The sequence below is a fragment of the Chelonoidis abingdonii genome, chromosome 26 (assembly GCF_003597395.2).
Source record: "Chelonoidis abingdonii isolate Lonesome George chromosome 26, CheloAbing_2.0, whole genome shotgun sequence".
NCBI lineage: Eukaryota > Metazoa > Chordata > Testudines > Testudinidae > Chelonoidis > Chelonoidis abingdonii.
Genome location: NC_133794.1, coordinates 9,821,034 through 9,839,427, shown reverse-complemented (window position 1 = coordinate 9,839,427; position 18,394 = coordinate 9,821,034). Strand labels below are relative to the sequence as shown.

The 18,394-nt window shown below is 57.3% G+C and overlaps 1 protein-coding gene across 1 annotated transcript; it reads left to right on the top strand.

Annotated features, from left to right (window-relative positions):
* Positions 1-3,132: 3,132 nt before the first annotated feature.
* On the top strand, positions 3,133-10,853 carry CNPY2 (canopy FGF signaling regulator 2). Its single transcript, XM_075061027.1, is given in 6 exon segments — positions 3,133-3,200; positions 4,535-4,711; positions 5,076-5,191; positions 5,850-6,047; positions 6,447-6,543; positions 9,872-10,853. Coding segments are annotated over 5 exon segments (555 nt in total). The 5' UTR covers positions 3,133-3,200; positions 4,535-4,611; the 3' UTR covers positions 9,916-10,853.
* The last annotated feature ends 7,541 nt before the right edge of the window (positions 10,854-18,394 follow it).

Sequence of the window (18,394 nt, the reverse complement as noted above, 5' to 3'; positions counted from 1 at the left end):
AGTTCAGAACAACGGCAGCAGCGCTGGACTTTGGCCAGGCCAGAGGGGTTAGCACCTCCATTTGTGGAAAGCCCGGCAGCCCGGCTGGGTTTTTGCATTTCCTTGGAAACACGCCACCTCACAGCATCCTAGGGCATGACTCAAAGGGAGGCAAGGAATCACCTACTGACTCAGCAGCTTCCCACCATCCCTGGGTTTTCCCCGCTGGGCTCCCCTCCCCGGTTCGCTCCCAAGCTGGGACACCCACTAGCTCTGTTGCGGGGTGGCTGGGGCATGGATGGCTCCAGACCCCCTCCCCAGCTGGTGGCTATGGTCATTGCTTGGTCCCTAACGAACTCAGGTGGCTCTGGGCACATGCCTGGGGATTGCTGGCAGGAAGTTTTGCTGAGACAGCGAGATTTTGTGTCCTTCACCTTGGTTAATCCAGTCACTCTACGGGGCATTGGCGGGGGGGGGGGCGAGCGTGGTGCTAACGGTTTGGGGGATGCTCTGTCTCTCTCCCAGGACAGAGACGCTGCGGATCCAGCTGACAGCAGGAGATTCAATCTGCCTGGAGCATCCCTGATCACAGTGTGTCAGAACATGGCAGCCATCCAGGTGAGTCTCTGGCCTGTCTCTTGGATCAGAAGCCCCTTAAAAATGGGGAGTCAAGAACCCCCAGTTTTAGTTCCTGGGGGCCCATCTCCAGTGCACTGGGACTGTGTGATCTAACCCTGCACGGGGAGCCCAGTGTCCTGGTTGGTGTATTAGCCAGCGAGGTGTAACAGCACCCGGCTGCCCAGCTGCAGAGGTTCAGGAACGGCTATAGCCCAGGGCTCCCAGGAGGGAGCGCATCCCCCCTCTCAATGCAGAGGAGGCAAAATGCTTGTTGGGATGATGGAGCCCAGCACAGCTGGGGCAGAGTCATTGCCAGGGCTTCCCAGTCCCCTCTCTCCTGCTGTATGAGCACTCGCTAGCCATGGGCATCCTGGAGATTGAGCAGAAACAGCAGGGACCAAGGAAAAGGAGGGAGTCTAGTCATTAGCGCAGATTGGCCGGTAGCCAGGACTCCTGAGTTCTGTTGGTGGCTCAGGGAGGGAGTGGGGTCTAGTGAGTTGGGTTCTGCTGGAGCTAGGACTCCGTTTTTCAATTCCCAGCTCTGGAAGGGTGGGGTCTAGTGGTTAGTGCAAGGGGACTCAGGATTCCTGGGTTCCCTCTCTGGCTCTGGGAGGGGGAGTGCAGTGGTTAAAGCAGGGGCTGCTGAGATCCAGGGCTCTTGGCTTCGTATTCCAGCTCTGCCACTGACAGGCTCCATTGCCTTGGGCAAGTCCCTTCCTCTTTCTGTGCATGTGGGGACTGTTCGTACAGCAGGGCTAATCCACCCTTCGCGGTGGGGATCCTGAGGATTCCCTGCCGCCTGTGCCGTGTTTTGAGATCTTTGGCGAGGGCAGGCCCAGGCTCACTGCGCTCTGTGCTGGTTATAGATCTCTCCAGCCATCTCGTCTCCTCTGTCCCTGTCCACACACAGCCCCGTTCCTGCCCCACAGCACCTGTCAACCCCCTGAGCACTGGGGAAAGGCCCACATCATTCCGCGGGAGCTGGGCCGGCTCCCCCTTGCTCATCAGCCTCCCCATGGAAAGCGAGGGATAGGGCAGGTGGGGCACAGAATTAGGGCATGTCTACACTGGGGGGGGGAGGAAGGCTTGCACCAAAGTCAGTGGGGGAGCATTACAGAGCCAAGCCCGAGGAGCAGGCCTGAAGGAGAGTTCAGCCTTCCAGCCTGAGCTGCTGCCAGGAGGTGCCCACTTCCTGCCCTCAGAGCAGGGCTGTGCCCCCATATCTCCTTCATCTGCAACCTCCACACCCCCTATGCCCTCCTCCCAGCTGCGCCCCCACCCAGCCCTACTCCGCCCTACGCCCCTCCTCCCAGCTGCGGACCCCCTTCCAGCCCAACCACTTTGCCCTAGCCCCTCCTCCAAGCTATGACCCCCCGGTCCAGCCCCCCATTCCCGTCCTATGCCCCCTCCCCAGCCCCCCCCTACTTATGCCCCTCCTCCCTTGCTTGCAACCCCCCTTCCCAGCCCCAATCTACTTATACTAGGCCCCCTCCAGCTGCGACCCCGTTCCCAGCCCCTCCCCCCTCCCCGCCCAACCTCCTTTGCCCTATTGCCCCTCCCCAGCTGTGATTCCCTCCCCAGCCCTACGCCCTCCTCCCAGCTGCGACCCCCCCGTTCCAGCCCCACTCCCAGCCCACGCCTCCCTCCCAGCCCACACCTCCTATGCCCTACAACCCCTTCCTCCCAGCTGTGCATTCCCCCCCTCCAGCTTGTGACCCCCCCGTATTCCCAGCCCACAATTCCAGCCTCATGCCCCCTCCCAGCCCCACTTCTATGCCCACGCCCCCTTCTCCCAGCTGTGATCCCCTCCCCAGCCCTACGCCCCTCCTCCCAGCTGCGACCCTCCCGTCCCAGCCCCAATCCAGCCTCCGGCCCCCTCCCAGCCGCACACCTCCTATGCCTACGCCCCCTCCCCCTCCCGGATCCCCCTCCCAGCCCTACGCCCCCTCCCCTTCCCGCTGCGACTCCTCCCTCCCAGCCACACACCTCCTATAGCCCTACACCCCCTCCTCCCAGCTGTGATCCCCTCCCCAGCCCTACACTCCTCCTCCCGCCTCACACCCCTCCCCAGCCCCACACCTCCTATGCCCTACACCCCTCCTCCAGCTGTGAGATCCCCTCCCCAGCCCTTACCACCCCCTCCTCCAGGCTGCGACCCCCCTCCCCAGCCTTCACATCCCAGCTCTCACGCCCCACGCCCCTCCTCCCGTGCTCGGCCCTCCGCCCCAGCTGGTGTGACTCCCCTGCCTCGGCCAGCCGCGCAGGCCCCGCCCCCCGGCGGGCTGCTGTCACGTGGAACCTACGGCCACGCGAGCTGGGGCCTCGCTGCGCGCCCGGGGTCCTGGCGCCGCCTTAGGTGCCCGCGGCGGTGCCTGTGCGGGCCGCCCCGGCCCCGGCCTCCCCGGAGGCGGCCCTGCAGCCGCTGGTCGGGGCGGAGAGACCGCTCAGGCGCGGATCCCTCACCGGATCCCCGGGCTGGGCTCGCGGGCGGCAGGGCCGGGCGCGGCGGGGCAGGCAGGGCGGGGGGCAGCCCCGGGGCGGGGCGAGGGGGTGGGCGGACTCAGCGCCCGCCGGAGGAGCGGCGGGGCCGGGACAGGTCTCAGGTGCGGGGCTCCACGGGGTCCCATAGGCGGTGTCTATAGGGGGAGGGGTCTCTATAAGGTGTGGGGGGGCCCTATAGGGGAGAGAGGGTCTCTATAAAGTTGGGGGGGGCTCTTCGGGGAGAGGGTCCCTATAAGGTGTATAGGGGGCCCAGTGTGGGAGTTCTATAGGGGAGGGGGGGTCTCTGTAAGGTGTGTGGGGCTCTATAGGGGGAGGAGTCTCTATAAGGTGTATGGGGCGCCCTGTGTGGGGGCCCTATAGGGGGAGGGGTCCCTATAAGGTGTGTGGGGCTCTATAGGGGGGAGAGGTCTCTATAAGGTGTATGGGGGCCCTATAGGGGAGAGGGGGCCCTATAAGGTGTATGGGGAGCCCTGTGCAGGGGCCCTATGGGGGGAGGGTCCCTATAAGGTTTTGGGGGGTCCTGTGTGTGAGGCTCTACAGGGGAGAGGGGTCCCTATAAAGTGTATGGGGGGCTTGAGTCTAGGGTGCTCCAAGGGGATGGGTGAGGGGGCTGACTAGGGGAGTGGGGGAGCTTTAAACAGGGTTCTATAGGGGCATCTGGGTTGGGGGGTCCCTATGGAGATCTCTGTAGGATGTATGGGGGTCCTGGGCTTGGGCCAGTGTCTAGGGGCATAACAGGGAGCTAGAGAGGTCTCTGGGGACCTCTGAGGGTGCAGCGTGTGGGGGACACTGGGGAACAGGTTACAGACCCATGGAATGAGGGTGTCAGCTGGCCCTCCCCTGCCCCCCAAGGCTCCACAATGGGCTGTTGTTCCCTTCTGTCCTGGGGGATGCTGTGACTCCAGGGCTGGTAGAGGGGACCTGCAGGTACTTTTTCCATCTCAGGAGGTTCTGTAGGAATGCCCTGGGGTGGCTGTGCTGATCCCAATAACCAGCAAAGAGCAGCTACAAACTGCCAAACACTGGCCTCCGGCCCACCACACAATCCCTGAGCCCAGCAGACAAACACTGTGAAACAGGGAGTGGACTGTGCCACAGAGCCCTTGGTGCTGTAACTACCTGCCCAGCATTGGGACAGAGCAATTTCTAGGACAAATCTACCAGGGGGTTAGAGCAGCACCTGGTAGGGTGAGGATTCTAAATGCTGTTGTTATCCCAGGGTAAGTTCTCTGTTACTCTGCTGTAGCTGGGCCCGTCCTGGCTAAGTCAAAGGAAGCCACCCTCGGGCTGGCATAAGCATGGAAATTATAATGGTAGAACTATGCCAGTAAAATCAGACCAGCGTTAGACATGTCTAGATGAGCCCCTAGAGGGGCTGGTGTTGGAACCGGGAAGGATTCGCTGTAGCAGAAGCCGTTTGCTTTGGTTTCCGCAGAGAGCCTGCTGGACCGCGGAGGCCCCTTGTAGCTGATCTGGAAGCGCTGCAGGTCACTGTGTCAGCCTGCAGGGAAGATGAATGGCTGCGTTTCACACACACTCTGCCTGTCCCTCATCCTGGTGTTCCTGTTGAGCAATGTCCTTGCTTGGAGTAGTCAGGATCTCCATTGTGGAGGTAAAAGGGGCGTTCCCAGCTCAGTCGCTGTGTAACATTTGTACCCTAGGCCTCAGTTTCCCTATCAGCCAAATGGGGAATGGGTTAGTTAACGCTAAGTAAGTGCAGATTATTGTTAGAGCAGCAGATCCTCTCTTGGGCTCTGCCTCCCATTGGGCTGGGCACAGGGCAGACCCCTAGAAGGAGGCCATCTTGTTAGTTACTGCACCAGGGTTCGTCGTTGCTCCCAGACGGACCGTGCACTATTGAACAGTTGTTGCTGACGTGCCCAGGGTCATGGGGCAGGCTGGGTAAGTGCCCTTTGCTTCTCTCCCTCTGATTCACCATGTGTGACTAATGGAAATGAGTCCTCTCTCCTCTCCAGCTTGTCGGGCCCTGGTGGACGAGCTGGAGTGGGAGATCTCCCAGGTGGACCCCAAGAAAACCATCCAGATGGGGTCGTTCCGTATCAACCCGGACGGCAGCCAGTCAGTCGTAGAGGTAGGGTGTCTTGCGCTTGCCCCACCTGGTACCGTTCTCTAGCCCTGGGGCGGCAGGTGTCTCTGAAGAATCAGGTTTAAGAGTGGGGAGGGGTGGATGTGGAGACAGGTGTTGTGGGGAGAGGGACGGAGAAGGGAGTGGGTTCTGAAGATCCCACTTAATTCATTCCCCCCCCCCCCCCCCGAAAGACTCCAGGGTGGGCAGAGCCACCCACTGGATGCTGTTAGCCACGGAAGGGGGGTTCCTGTTCTGGAGACACTGGGATACGAAGCCAGTTTGTGATGGCCGAGAATGGCTCCTCCACAGTAGCAGCGCTTGCTCTGGAGAGGCAGCATTGGCTGATGAAGCAGGCGGCTGGCACCCAGGGCTCCTGGACTTTTCTGTTCTCGGAAGAATTTGTGGGCAGGGGGTGGGACTGGGAGTGGGGACTCCTGGGTTCTGTGCAGAGCTGCCCCTCTGGCTCACTGCATGGCCTCGCCAAGTCGTTTTGCCACTGTGTAAAGAACAGATAGCACTGTCACTGCTCCCAGTATGGCTCAGCCAATGCTTGCAAAGCACGGTTACGACCTGGTTGGAGCTCGGGTGCTGCGGCCGTCGCGTGGGTGAGTGGCGAGGTGAATGCTGGCCTAGCGTGTCGGATCGCTGTGATTCTGCCCAGGTGCCCTACGCCAGATCAGAAGCTCACCTGACGGAGCTGCTGGAGCAGGTCTGTGAGAAGATGAAGGAGTATGGGGAGAAGGTGGATCCCTCCACCCACCGGAAAAGCTAAGGCCGCGTGATCTCCCACGACGGGACCAAGATGGACCTTTCTGGGACCAAAATAGACGGGGACGTGACATCCCGCCTGAAGTTTGCGGTGAGTGCAGAGGTGCTCCCCTGATGTGGGGCTCCCCTGATGTGGGGCTCCCCCGATGGAGCTCAGCTGCCAGTTGAAGGGGGAACCAGTAGCCCCTGCCCTGCTGGTGCTGGGCACCGGTGAATGAGTGGGAGATGCCAGGCTGCTCTCACTAGGAACGGCCCAGGGCTTAACCCTGACCCTTCTTCCTGGACTGCAGAGTGCTGACACACACACACACACACACAGCCTGACCACGGTGCTTTGCCACTGCAGAGCAGGCCACGGGCAGGTGGGGCTGCTGTTTCTGTGTCTGGGGTGACGTAGTTTCTCCTCTCTGTCACTGCTGCCCCGTGTGACCCCTGAGTGCCAGGGGAGGCAGGGTGCAGGTTTTCTGACACACTCTGGCCCCTGTTGCAGTGCGAGAGTATCGCTGAGGAGTATGAAGATGAGCTCATTGAATTCTTCTCCCATGAGACCGACAATATCAAGGATCGGCTTTGCAGCAAGCGGACTGGTAAGCGAGACTCTACTGCTGCTTGGGGCGAGGGCTAGTCAGACAGGGAACATAAGAATTGTCGCACTGTGTCAGACCAGTGGTATCCAGCCCAGTGTCCTGTCTGCCGACAGTGGCCAATGCCAGGTGTTCCAGCGGGAATGAACAGAACAGGGAATCATCAAGTGATCCATCCCCTGTCGCCCATTCCCAGCTTCTGGCAAACAGGCCAGGGACACTTCAGAACATGGTTTTGCTAATAGCCATTGATGGACCCATCCTCTGTGAACTTATCTTTTTTTGAAGCCTGGTATATTGGGCTTCACAACATCCTCTGGCAAGGAGTTCTACAGGTTGACTGTGCGTTGGGTGAAGAAATACTTCCTTTTGTTGGTTTTAAACAAACGGAGCCTGGAGGCTTTCGTTCATCTCTAGATGGCTGCTTGGAGGCCAAGTCCAGTCAGCAGCCACCACTCTAGGAGCGAGATGGTCCCTTGAACAGGGCGGAAGCCATTGGCAGTACACAGGGACAGGGAAGAATTTAGCCAGGATACCATGGCTGGTCCCCTGTACTCAATCAGTGTTGTTCCCCACTTCCCATCATGCACCAGTGCTGCAGCATCGCTGGGACAGGCTGACTGCTGCGCTCCAGCCCAGAGGAAGCTGCCTTCCAATGATGGGGAAAGTGATCCCTCTGCATCATGGTCCATAAGTTTCATTGAGACGTGGAGTCACCCACCCATGAGGCCTGGGGAGGCAGCTGGGTGTTGGACGCATCCGTGCCAACTTTCCCACAACCGCACCTTCCTTTGCCAGTTCTTTCCCCCCGAGATGTTGATTTAAGGCACCTCCCTTATGCGTGTGTTCGTAATTTGGGTGGCCTCTCATTTTATGCTGGTTCTTGGAATCCAGTGAGTTTGTTAACCAGCCAAAGCAACAAGCGTGCTGCTGAGTTGTGCTGACTGCTGAAAGCAGTGGGGCGGAGTGGGGCTTGCTCACCTGGGCGAGGGGCTGGGCTGGGACTCGGGAGACGTGGGTCCAATTCCTGCCTCTGCTCTAGTCCTTGGTCGAGTCACTTCCCCACTCTATGCCTTGGTTTACCTATCTGTAACACAAGGATACACCTTCCTGTCGCAGAGCGCTGGCTAACTCTCCAGGTACTCTGCTGAGCGCTAGAGAGAAGCCATTACAAAAAACTATTCATAAACCAGAAGGAAAGTAAGAAAGGAGCTAATGGTACTTAGCTGTTACCCAGCGCACTTCGTGCGTAACCTCCAAGCCCTTCACAAAGGACAGCCGGGGCCATTCACCCCATTTTACAGATGAGGAACCTGAGGCAGAGTTGGGTCAGCGGCAGGGCTGGGAATAGAGCCGAGGTCTCCTGATTCCTAGCGCGGTGTCCTGCCCACCAGACGCTGCTCCTGGCTCTCTTATCCTGCAGCTGCTGGGTCACTCTCTGTCCTGCAGCCGTTTCACGTAGGCTGTGACTGGCCCGCTGATGGGATCTGAGTCTACCTTCTGCGGTCTTACACACTTGTCAGTAACTTGCCCTCCCATCCCCTGGCCTCTCCTTGCCCTTGGGGTGTCAAACCCTCTCCAGAGACCTGCTGAGGATCTGATGCGAATGCTCTGCAGGAGTGTCCCGGCTCTGTGGGCTCGCTGCTCCCACCGAGGGCTGCAGGTCAGAAGATGTATTTCCCGCTGGCTTTTCTAACCACCTGCAGCTTTTGGGGGAAACTCCAGCTTGGGCCAGGTGGCTCCTCCCACAACCAGCCCAACCTCATTTGTGTCGGGGATTCACTGGCTGCCAAGAGCAGTGACGGGATTGGAGCAGCCAACTGCTGGGTGCTGTTCAGGGACTGATTTCCCTATCCCACTAAGTTGTTTTTGGATGGCGGCCCTGGGTGCCGCCTGACCTTTGTTCGTTCTTGTCCAGGCTGTCGCAAAGGGACCCTGGCTTTACACCTCCGTCCCCGTATCTCCCTGGCCCTGCACACCTGATAGTGCTGCCTGCCACAGCAACGTGTCAGGCTTTAGCAGAGAGCTCCTGCCCTCTGCGCTGTCTGGGTCAAAGGCCGACTTCGACAGCTCTCTTCAAACAGCTGCATTTTTCATTAGTCACTAACTAAAGTGTGAATGGTCGGGGTGGGGAGCAGTGAAGTGGTCCGCCCCCCTCCTTCCCACGGGGCACTGCTGTGCTAGCCAGTCCCTGTTCTCTGGCTGGTCGCCAGAGCTTTCAGTCCTCACGTGAGCAGCCGCCTTGTTCTTGGGCTGCATGTCCAGCTGGCTCCTTGACTGCTGTGTGCTCCAGTAAATGGCAGAGACCCATGGTCTCCTGTGCCCTCCACCTCTAGGAGGGATGATCTGCCTCTGGAAAAATGAATGAGAGTTAAACTCCAGGTCTTAAATTGTCGATCCCATGGCCCCTTTTACGAGAGTCAGGATTTTAGCCCAGTGTCCTGGCCCTGTCCCAACTGGGCAAGTATTTTCCACTGACCTACCGCCCCCGTCCCGGTTCATTCACATACAGGCTGCTGTTTTCTTTCAAGGCCGAGGCCACTGTGATACTGTACTGTGTTGAACAGCTGCTGTGTCCCACCGTAGAGGTGGCTGCATTTCAGTGAGGATGAAATTCTCCTCCGGGTAGATTAAGTGCTTTGGTGTGAAAGGTGCTAGAAATGCTGCGGTCAGCAAAGCGGCTGGGAGCCAGTCTGTGGTGTTTGGAATAATACAGACTGAGGAGCATATGGGAATCATCTTGCATGTTAAAAGGAACAGGGAAGCTGCAGGCTGCTAAGCCAGTTCAAAAGGGACATGCTTGTGGTAGCTGCTGTTTCCTACAACTGGAGAGAAATGTTACTGAAGATCTGATTTGGAAACTGAACCAGCTTGAGGAGTGGCAGCAGAATGCTTAGACTGTAAACTGGGGCATAGCCAGTTGTCTGCAGATGTAGGAGACTATCACAACGGGACCTGATCCTTGCTTTGTGGCCTCCAGGTGTGACCATCCTGTAAATAATACAGGGGGATTGAGTGAGATCGAGAGGTACAAATTCCCAGCTGAGAAAAGGAAGTACTTTTTACACACGGCACAGTTAGCCGGTGGAACTCACTGCCACAAAATCAAATTGTGTAAGTTGTAAGGAATGTGAGCTCTGCCGCTTCACTGCATGAACCAACCTGTAACTCGCAAGGGGTGGGGCAGGAGACCATTGTCCCACAGCTGCCTCGTGCAGGGTTCTTACCCTTTCTCTGGAGCAGCTGGTGCTGGACACTGGATTGGTTGGACCTCAGCTCTGATCCAGTCTGGTAAGTCCCATGTTCTAACAGCTTGTGCTTGTATGCGTAGATCTGTGCGACCATGCCCTGAACATCCCCCATGATGAGCTGTGAAGCGCGAAGGCCTGGATCAAACTGGACATCCCCTGTAGCGGACTCCTCCCCTACCCGCCGGCATTGCCCTGAGAACCTCACTGTGTGTCACTTGGAAACCCCAGTCTTCGCTTGGGGCGGAAAGCAGGACAGAAGCTTCCTTTGGAGGGAAAGATGTTGTCCTTCTCCTGCTCCCTTGAGATTGCTTGACTTTCAATCTGCCTTTAGGCTGTTTGATGTTTCCTCCCGCATCCCTTCCCTAAGGAGATGGACAGATGTTCCTGTAGGGTCCAGAGTCTCCATTACTCTGGTGCTTTTTGTCTTATTTATTTTGGTTGAGCTTCCACCGTAACTGTCATGGGGTGGGAGTGTCAGCTCTTGGGAAGAGGAAAGGGGGCCAGGAACCAGGACTCTTGGGTTCTGTTCCAGCTCTGAGAGGAGATGCCCATGCCTGGCTTTGCCCCTCAGAGAGCATCAGGACTCTGAGTTCTAGACAGGCTGCTGGAGTGAGACCTCCCAGGTTTTATTCTGAGCAGCAATGTACTCTAGTGGCTACAGTGCTGGAGCAGGAGTCAGGACTCGGGTTCTCTTCTGGCTCTGACACTGTCTCACTGTGACCCTGGGCAACTCACTTCTCTGTGGCTTTTCTGACTGCACAGAGACTTCTCCACCGTCATCCGTCCAAAGGGGACGCTTCCAGCTGGCAGCAGCAGGAGCAGCGGTTATTGAGCTCAAATGACAGCCGGCGAAGACATGGCTGAGTCGCCGCTCTGCTAGCAACGTCTGCATGCGCAGGGTGGAGGGATCCAGTTTTCCAGGGGGAGTCATGCGACTTTGAAGGGCTTGTTTTTAATTGCCTCAGGTCTGTTTCCTGAGGACCTCTTTCTAGGCTGCAGATGGCTGTGATCTCTGACGGAGGGCAGCAGAATAAACCTGGCCACACTGCAGCTGGAACTGCTCACGATGGTCCTGTTTCCCTGTGCAATAAGGGGTAGGGGGGATTAGTCTGAGCAGAGGGTTCTGAAGAGCCCCTTTGGGGCTTAGTCCATGGGAGTTTCCAGCACAGTATCCCTGTCCAGGACAGCCAGGGCTAGGAGGGGAAGCTGTTAGCAGCTTCAACTACCCTGTGGCGACGCAGCGAATACCGAGGCAAGGGTGGTACCAGGGTTAGGCAGTGCTAGGGACCAGCGTTTTCCACTAGCTCCTGCTCTAGCTATGGGCAACAGCTGCCATCTTGGGGAACAGCAGGGCTTGAACAGGGGCCCTCCAGAGCCAGAAGTCTCTACAGCTTGAGCTGAAGAGGCAGAGGGGAGACCCGCATTCTTTGTGCAGCAGGGGACGTCGGCTAAGTCCAGGGGAAAGGTGCTGCTGTGTGGAACGTTTCCTGAACGGAGTGGGTGGGTGTGTAGGACTTCTGCAGCTTTAATGGCTGTTGCAAAGTGACACACACACTCCTGGTGCCCAGACTCGGGGGGCTGAGGGGGTGTCCTTGCCCACCCATCCTTGCTGGGGGTGACTGAGTGAAAGCTGCTGTTAATGGCCCCAAAGGGCCAGCTCTGACCGGGGGTATGTGCTGAACATGGAGGATCTCCGGCACATGTCACCTTTCCCTGGCAAGGGGCAGACACCCAGGTCATGTCCACCCAGGCAGGTAACAAGTATCCCTTGGTCCCGTTTCCACTGGAAGAGAACAGGGCTCGGCAGAAGGAGCTCGGGGTTGGTTTGTTTTTTACCTTTGCACCAGCCGGACCCTCCATTTATTCATTGTTCCTGTAGTGGGGGAATGAGGGCCCTTCCCCCCAGTCCCTCTTCCTGCTGCCGCGTCCCTGTGCCCTCCCCTTTGCTCACCGCTCCAGCTCGGCTGCTGCATGTTGGCGCTGGGCTCGAAGAGGTGTGTGGCTCCAGCAAGGGTTAACACCTCTCGTTCCGTTGACTGGCCGAGACACGCACCGCTTTGTCGCAAACACACACACAGGCCAATTGGCTTTTGTGGTGGCCAGTGTCTGCCTTAACATTCACTTGAAGCAATAGGCTTCCTCGTGTTGTGGTAATCCCGCCAGAGTATGGGCCACCACAAACCTGGGCCCCGGGAACAGACATGGTCCCAGGGGCACTGCAGCCTGTAGCATGCTTGGGGGTTGTTGGCTGGCCCTGCCACAATTGGGGCGCTCTGACTTGGCCTGTCCGCTACGTGCGTCAGTTCCTGCTGTTTGGGAAGTTGAGCACAGAAAAATGCTCTTCCAGAGGCACCCTGGAGGAGCTTTCATTGCGTTAATCTTGACAATGGCCAAGGCTCAATACGCAGTGCTGTGCAAATTTGTCTGCTGAAGTTATTGCACTGGATCTGAGCAGCCCAGCGTCACTTTACTGACTTGCAGACGTGAGTGGTGTGGTGGCAGCCTCTGCGCTCTCCAGGTGCTGGCCTACCTCACCCAGGCCAAGTATCTGTACTGCACATCACAAGGGGACGGTGCACAAGTGACAGATGTGCTGTGACTTAGCACTTGCACCCTTAAAACAGTTAGCTAGTGTCACTATTAAACACCAGCCCTTAGAGCCTTTCCTCTCCGGACTGCAGCAGGCGAAGGGCCCTGGCAGCTCTTTTCCTCATTGGGTTTGCTGCCATCAGTTGTGCTATGTGGATCTACCACTTTCTGTACCTGCTGATGGTAGCGAGGGAAGAAGACTTCTACCAGCAGCACTTCACACTCCCGCCCAGAGAATACAGTGTGCGACTCGCCACAGGACCTGGCTTCCTGTCTGCTGCTTAACACTGCCAGAGTTAAGCCAATATTTAGACATGAACAAATATTACCTTCACACACCAAAACAACCTTTTGCTGATCCAGATGTGAGTCAGTGAGACGAGTAGGTTTGCAGCATGTTTCACTGCAACGGTATCAGCCGGCCCAGGATTGAATCCAGGATCAGCTGATGGAACTTTGGTCACTGATCTGGTAGCTCTCAGCCAAGTGCCTGAGTGGGGGCAGGGCTCACCGTCAAGAAACCTCCCCTGCTGAGCTAGAAGGATAAGTCTGAATGGCCATGGACTAGACGTCTCCCCACCCACTCCAGATAGTTAGATTCAGAGTAGCAGCCGTGTAGTCTGGATTGCAAAAGAACAGGAATTAATGGGCACTTAGAGACTACCATCTTGATTGCGTAAGCTTTGTGGCTACAGATTGACAGGAGATGTAGGAACGGTGGGGGCGGGCGGGGGAGAAGCATTGAAAATAGTTTTACTTTGTGGTAATGGCCCATCCAGTCCAGTCTTTATCAAGCCTAGGCTGATGGTGTCCAATTTGCAAATTATATCCATCACAGTCCTCGCGTTGGAGTCGGTTTTGAAGTGTTTTTGTTGATATTGTGACTTTAGGTCTTGATCAAGTGGCCAGGGAGATTGAGGCTCCGACTGGTTTGAATGTTTAAATTCTTGACTGTCTGATTGTGTTATTTATTCTTTTACTAGAATGTCCGGTTTGGCCAGTACACAATAGACCTAAATCGAGCACACACACCATGCAGCGGCTTGTTACCTCACATCTACCAGTTGTCTAGCATCACGCCAGCAATGCCCCTGCCATGTGACGGTTGCGCCAGCCTCCAAGGAGGACTGACTGAATTATGGATAATTTGCAAATTGGACACCATCAAACTAGTTTGAGAAAGAACTGGAGATGGGATGGGCATTTACACAAGTAAACTATTCCCCAGCTTATCCCCCCCCGCCCCCCGACCCCGCAGTTCCTCACATCTCCTTGTCAATTGCTGGAAATGGGCCATTTTCATTGCCATGACAAACAGTTCTTTTTCTCTCCTGCTGATAATAGCTCACCTTAACGGATCACTCTCCTTATGGGGTGTATGGTAACACCCATTGTTTCAGAGAGAGAGAGAGAGAGAGAGAGAGAGAGAGAGTGTGTGTGTGTGTGTGTGTGTGTGTTCCTACTGTATTTTCCACTACATGCATCCAATGAAATGGGCCCACGAAAGCTTATGCTCAAATAAATTTATTAATCTCTAAGGTGCCACAAGTACTCCTTTTCTTTCTCCAGTAATAGAGTGGGTTGTTCCAGCCCCCAGGTTGTGCATGTAGCCTGCTCTTTCTCTGCCCATGGAGCTGAACAGAGGTTCCAGGCCTGCCAATCACCTCCCACCCTGCCCTGCTTACATTGTCTCGTGATCAGTGACCCTAGTTCTTTTTCAGCCTCTCCCTTTTTCAGGAGCTTCCTGCCCCACTGTGCCCAAATAGCCCTGGATTGAGTGAGAGATTCATAGAGAAAACTTCATAGCTGCAGATATTTAACCCTATAGCCAGCAACTCCAATGAGGCAGGGAACCCAGCATTTCTTATAGCATGTGCTAGTAGCCGGCTCTGAAATCACTGTCTCGGGGAACACAGATCCGCTCGAGCTCAGGGAATTATCCCTCTTATACAGAGGAGAAAACTGAGGCACAGAGAGATGACACAGTGGCAAAGGCAACAGCAGAGTTAGGAACAGAAACCAAGTCCTGGCTCTCTAGACCCCACTCCCAGCTATAAATCTGATTGAGAGAGAGGGACCAGACTCATCAGGATCGAGCCCACACCCCACCCATCTATTGAATCAGCCTGCTTTACTCAGTGAGTGTTGGGAAAATCCAGGGGGTGTCCTTATGGAGTCCTAGGGGTTGGAGACCAGTTCATCCACCATCTAGGTAGGCCCAGAAAGAGCAGTTCTCCTCTCCTTTTGTCCCCCCAGGCCCTCAGCATCACATGCTTGCAGCTGCAGTCAGAGGGCACAATAAAAAGCCTCTGCACAGAAGGGTGCTACCCACATTCCCTGCAAGAGAGGACATTTGGAAGAGTCCTGCTGTAGTGGGAGAGCAGTCGGTGGGCGCAGCAGAGGTGAGGCAGTGTTGCAGCAAGTGGAATCCCAGACCAAATGGCCTGATGGTTTGATCCAGGACAGCAGAGGAGAGCACTGGGCTAGGCAGAGGCCAGCAGTCAGATCTGTAACTGCAGGAGACTAACGATTTATTATGCCCCATTTCCCCTCCCCACCAACCCCCTGTCCTGTCATGTGTTTGCCACATGTAGCGTATCAGACCATATGGGCAGTGCCCTTGGTGTCATCTCAGTGCATTGCCCAGCATAGCACTGAGCAGCAGCGTGCTCATACCTCTAAGGACAATGCACTCAGTAAACCCCAATCCCAGCTGCATGACCAGGGGCGGAGAATCCATGAATGACTTCGAGCTCAGGTGAGTTGCTGAAAATCAAGCTGTGATTTTTTCCAGCCTCAGATGGGAACTTGCACTTGGTACCCTAGAACTGGGGCTTCATGGTCTGTTCTCCAGGCAAGCATGTAACTCAGGAGTCATGTGTGCATGGAAAGGAGACCACAAGGACTCCAGCCTGTTCTCCCAAAGCTGTATTGGCTCTACAGGGCTGCAGCTTTCCGTTCACAAACTAGGCTCACGTGGCATTGAAGATGCAGGGAGGAACAGGCACCAGTTACATTTGTAGAGTGGCTGGTATGACCCTGACATCCTGAGCAGGAAATGCACTGTTGTTGCCTTTCACAGTGGGGGCAGCAGGATTCTGACACATAAGGACCATATTAATACCTTACCAGACGCCAGACAAAACTCTGCTTAATGAATTAAATGTCTTCAAGCTTAGTTCTTTCTCACCTTTATATCTTGGTTGATTTTACATTCCAGTTATTCCACTCTATTAAAATCCAGCGGTTACAGGCCGAAGGGCAATTCTTGACTGCATTTTAGGACTATGCGACATGGCAGGCCTACTCCAATATCAGTCCCTGTTGCTGGGATACAGAGCCAGTGCCAGTCTGACTTTAGCTCCCCAAATATGGGCCTGTAATTTTAGAGACAAAGGCTGTGAGTTCTGTTCTGTTTCCCCCGCTGCTAGTGATTAACTGGCCGCCTTGGAGAGCGTTACCTGAAGGTTACTCAGCGACTGGCGCTAGACAGCGCTGTAAGGAGTGTTGTCACCTGTCCTGATTTTTTCCAGGTTTGGCCTGGATTCAGTGAGTGTGCTCCAAGTTTTGCAGGGCATTGGTGCAGGGCTGCAGGAGGAAAGGGATGGTCCCAAACTGATGTCAGACATTCCCTAAATGTCACGAGGGGGTTGAGGGCTGGTGTGATGACATCACCTCACAGTGACAACATGGGACACAATCTCTTGCATTTTGACACAAGAGGCGTTTCAGCACCACAATCGAGTGACCTGCACGGGTGCTGCACCACGGCATCTCGGTGACTCCCATAATGCTTTGTCACCACATCCTCGCATGACGCCATTATGCTTCTCAGCACCACAGCAAGGCTCTGACGTGCCACCTTGATACTTTGTCCTGACCGGACGCCAAGGCCTTGGCCGTGCCACGGCAAGGCTCCGAGGTGGTAGTATGTCATTGGCTGCATCACAGGAAGGCCACAAGGCAACATTGTGTCATTGGCTGTGCCACAGCGAGGCTGTGATGCAATGCTGTGTCATTGGCCGTGGCACAGCGAAGGTCCAATGTGACATTGTGTCATTGGCCATGCCACAGCGAGGCTGTGAGGCGATGCCGTGTCATTGGCCGTGGCACAGCGAAGGTCCAATGTGACATTGTGTCATTGGCCGTGGCACAGCGAGGCTGTGACGTGATGCTGTGTCATTGGCCGTGCCACAGCGAGGCTCTGCGGCAACGTTGTGTCATTGGCTGTGCCACAGCGAGGCTGTGAGGCGATGCCGTGTCATTGGCCGTGGCACAGCGAGGCTCTGCGGCAACGTTGTGTCATTGGCCGTGCGAGGTTGGGAGGCGACGCCGTGTCATTGGCCGTGCCACAGCGAGGCTGGGAGGCGACGCCGTGTCATTGGCCGTGGCACAGCGAGGCTGTGATGCGATGCTGTGTCATTGGCCGTGGCACAGCGAAGCTCCAATGTGACATTGTGTCATTGGCCGTGCCACAGCGAGGCTGTGAGGCGATGCCGTGTCATTGGCCGTGGCACAGCGAAGGTCCAATGTGACATTGTGTCATTGGCTGTGGCACAGCGAGGCTCTGCGGCAACGTTGTGTCATTGGCCGTGCGAGGCTGGGAGGCGACACCGTGTCACTGGCCGTGCCACAGCGAGGCTGTGAGGCGACGCCGTGTCATTGGCCGTGCCACAGCGAGGCTGGGAGGCGACGCCGTGTCATTGGCCGTGGCACAGCGAGGCTGTGATGCGATGCTGTGTCATTGGCCGTGGCACAGCGAAGCTCCAATGTGACATTGTGTCATTGGCCGTGCCACAGCGAGGCTGTGAGGCGATGCCGTGTCATTGGCCGTGGCACAGCGAAGGTCCAATGTGACATTGTGTCATTGGCTGTGGCACAGCGAGGCTCTGCGGCAACGTTGTGTCATTGGCCGTGCGAGGCTGGGAGGCGACACCGTGTCACTGGCCGTGCCACAGCGAGGCTGTGAGGCGACGCCGTGTCATTGGCCGTGCCACAGCGAGGCTGGGAGGCGACGCCGTGTCATTGGCCGTGGCACAGCGAGGCTGGGAGGCGATGCCGTGTCATTGGCCGTGCCACAGCGAGGCTGTGAGGCGATGCTGTGTCATTGGCCGTGGCACAGCGAAGGTCCAATGTGACATTGTGTCACTGGCCGTGGCACAGCGAGGCTCTGCGGCAACGTTGTGTCATTGGCCGTGCGAGGCTGTGAGGCGACGCCGTGTCATTGGCCGTGCCACAGCGAGGCTGGGGGGCGACGCCATGTCATTGGCCGTGCCACAGCGAGGCTGGGAGGCATCACCATATGATTCAGCCCCTTCTGGGATGAACTGAATCCATGTTGCCCCTTCCCCCCTCCCGCTCAGCCCGGGTGGGGGAGGGGCGGGGTCAAGCCCGTTGGGTTACACTGAGTTTTCAGGCATTCGATTTGGCCACCTATACGCAGCCTCCCTCCGTCCGCCATTACGTGCCCCCCCGCCCACCTCCGTCTAGGCCCCGCCCATCTGACCACCCCGGCCAATAGGCTAGCGCGGCGCGGCCGCGAGTGGGCGGGGCTATGTTAATAACCTCCCCGGCGGGCGGGCCGTAGCCGCCAGCGCGCTCCGCCCTCTTCGCTGTCGCGGCCGCGAGGACCCCTCCCCCCACGCCCGGGCGCCGCTCCCTCCTCGGCCGCCTCCTTCAACCTTGGTCCCGCCGCCGGCCCAGGCCCAGGCCCAGGCCCCCGAGCCGGCTGCAAGCACCGCTTCCGCTCGCCATGACCTTACTGCGGGCGGGCACGGCGCAGCGCTGGGCGCCAAGGTGACGCCCGCGCGTGGCGTGTCCAGGGTCACGTGGGTCCCGCGTGGGAGCTCCCCCGCCAGCTTCTCGCGGGGGTGGGGATTGCACCCGGAAAGGGGTTGGGCGCACCCCGAGCTCCAGTGGCCCCACGTGCGGGCGGCTCGGTTGGCGGCTGAGCCACGCCCCATTGACCCCCCCCAGCTAGATAGCCACTCATCCCTCCCGCTGGTGTGGCGCTT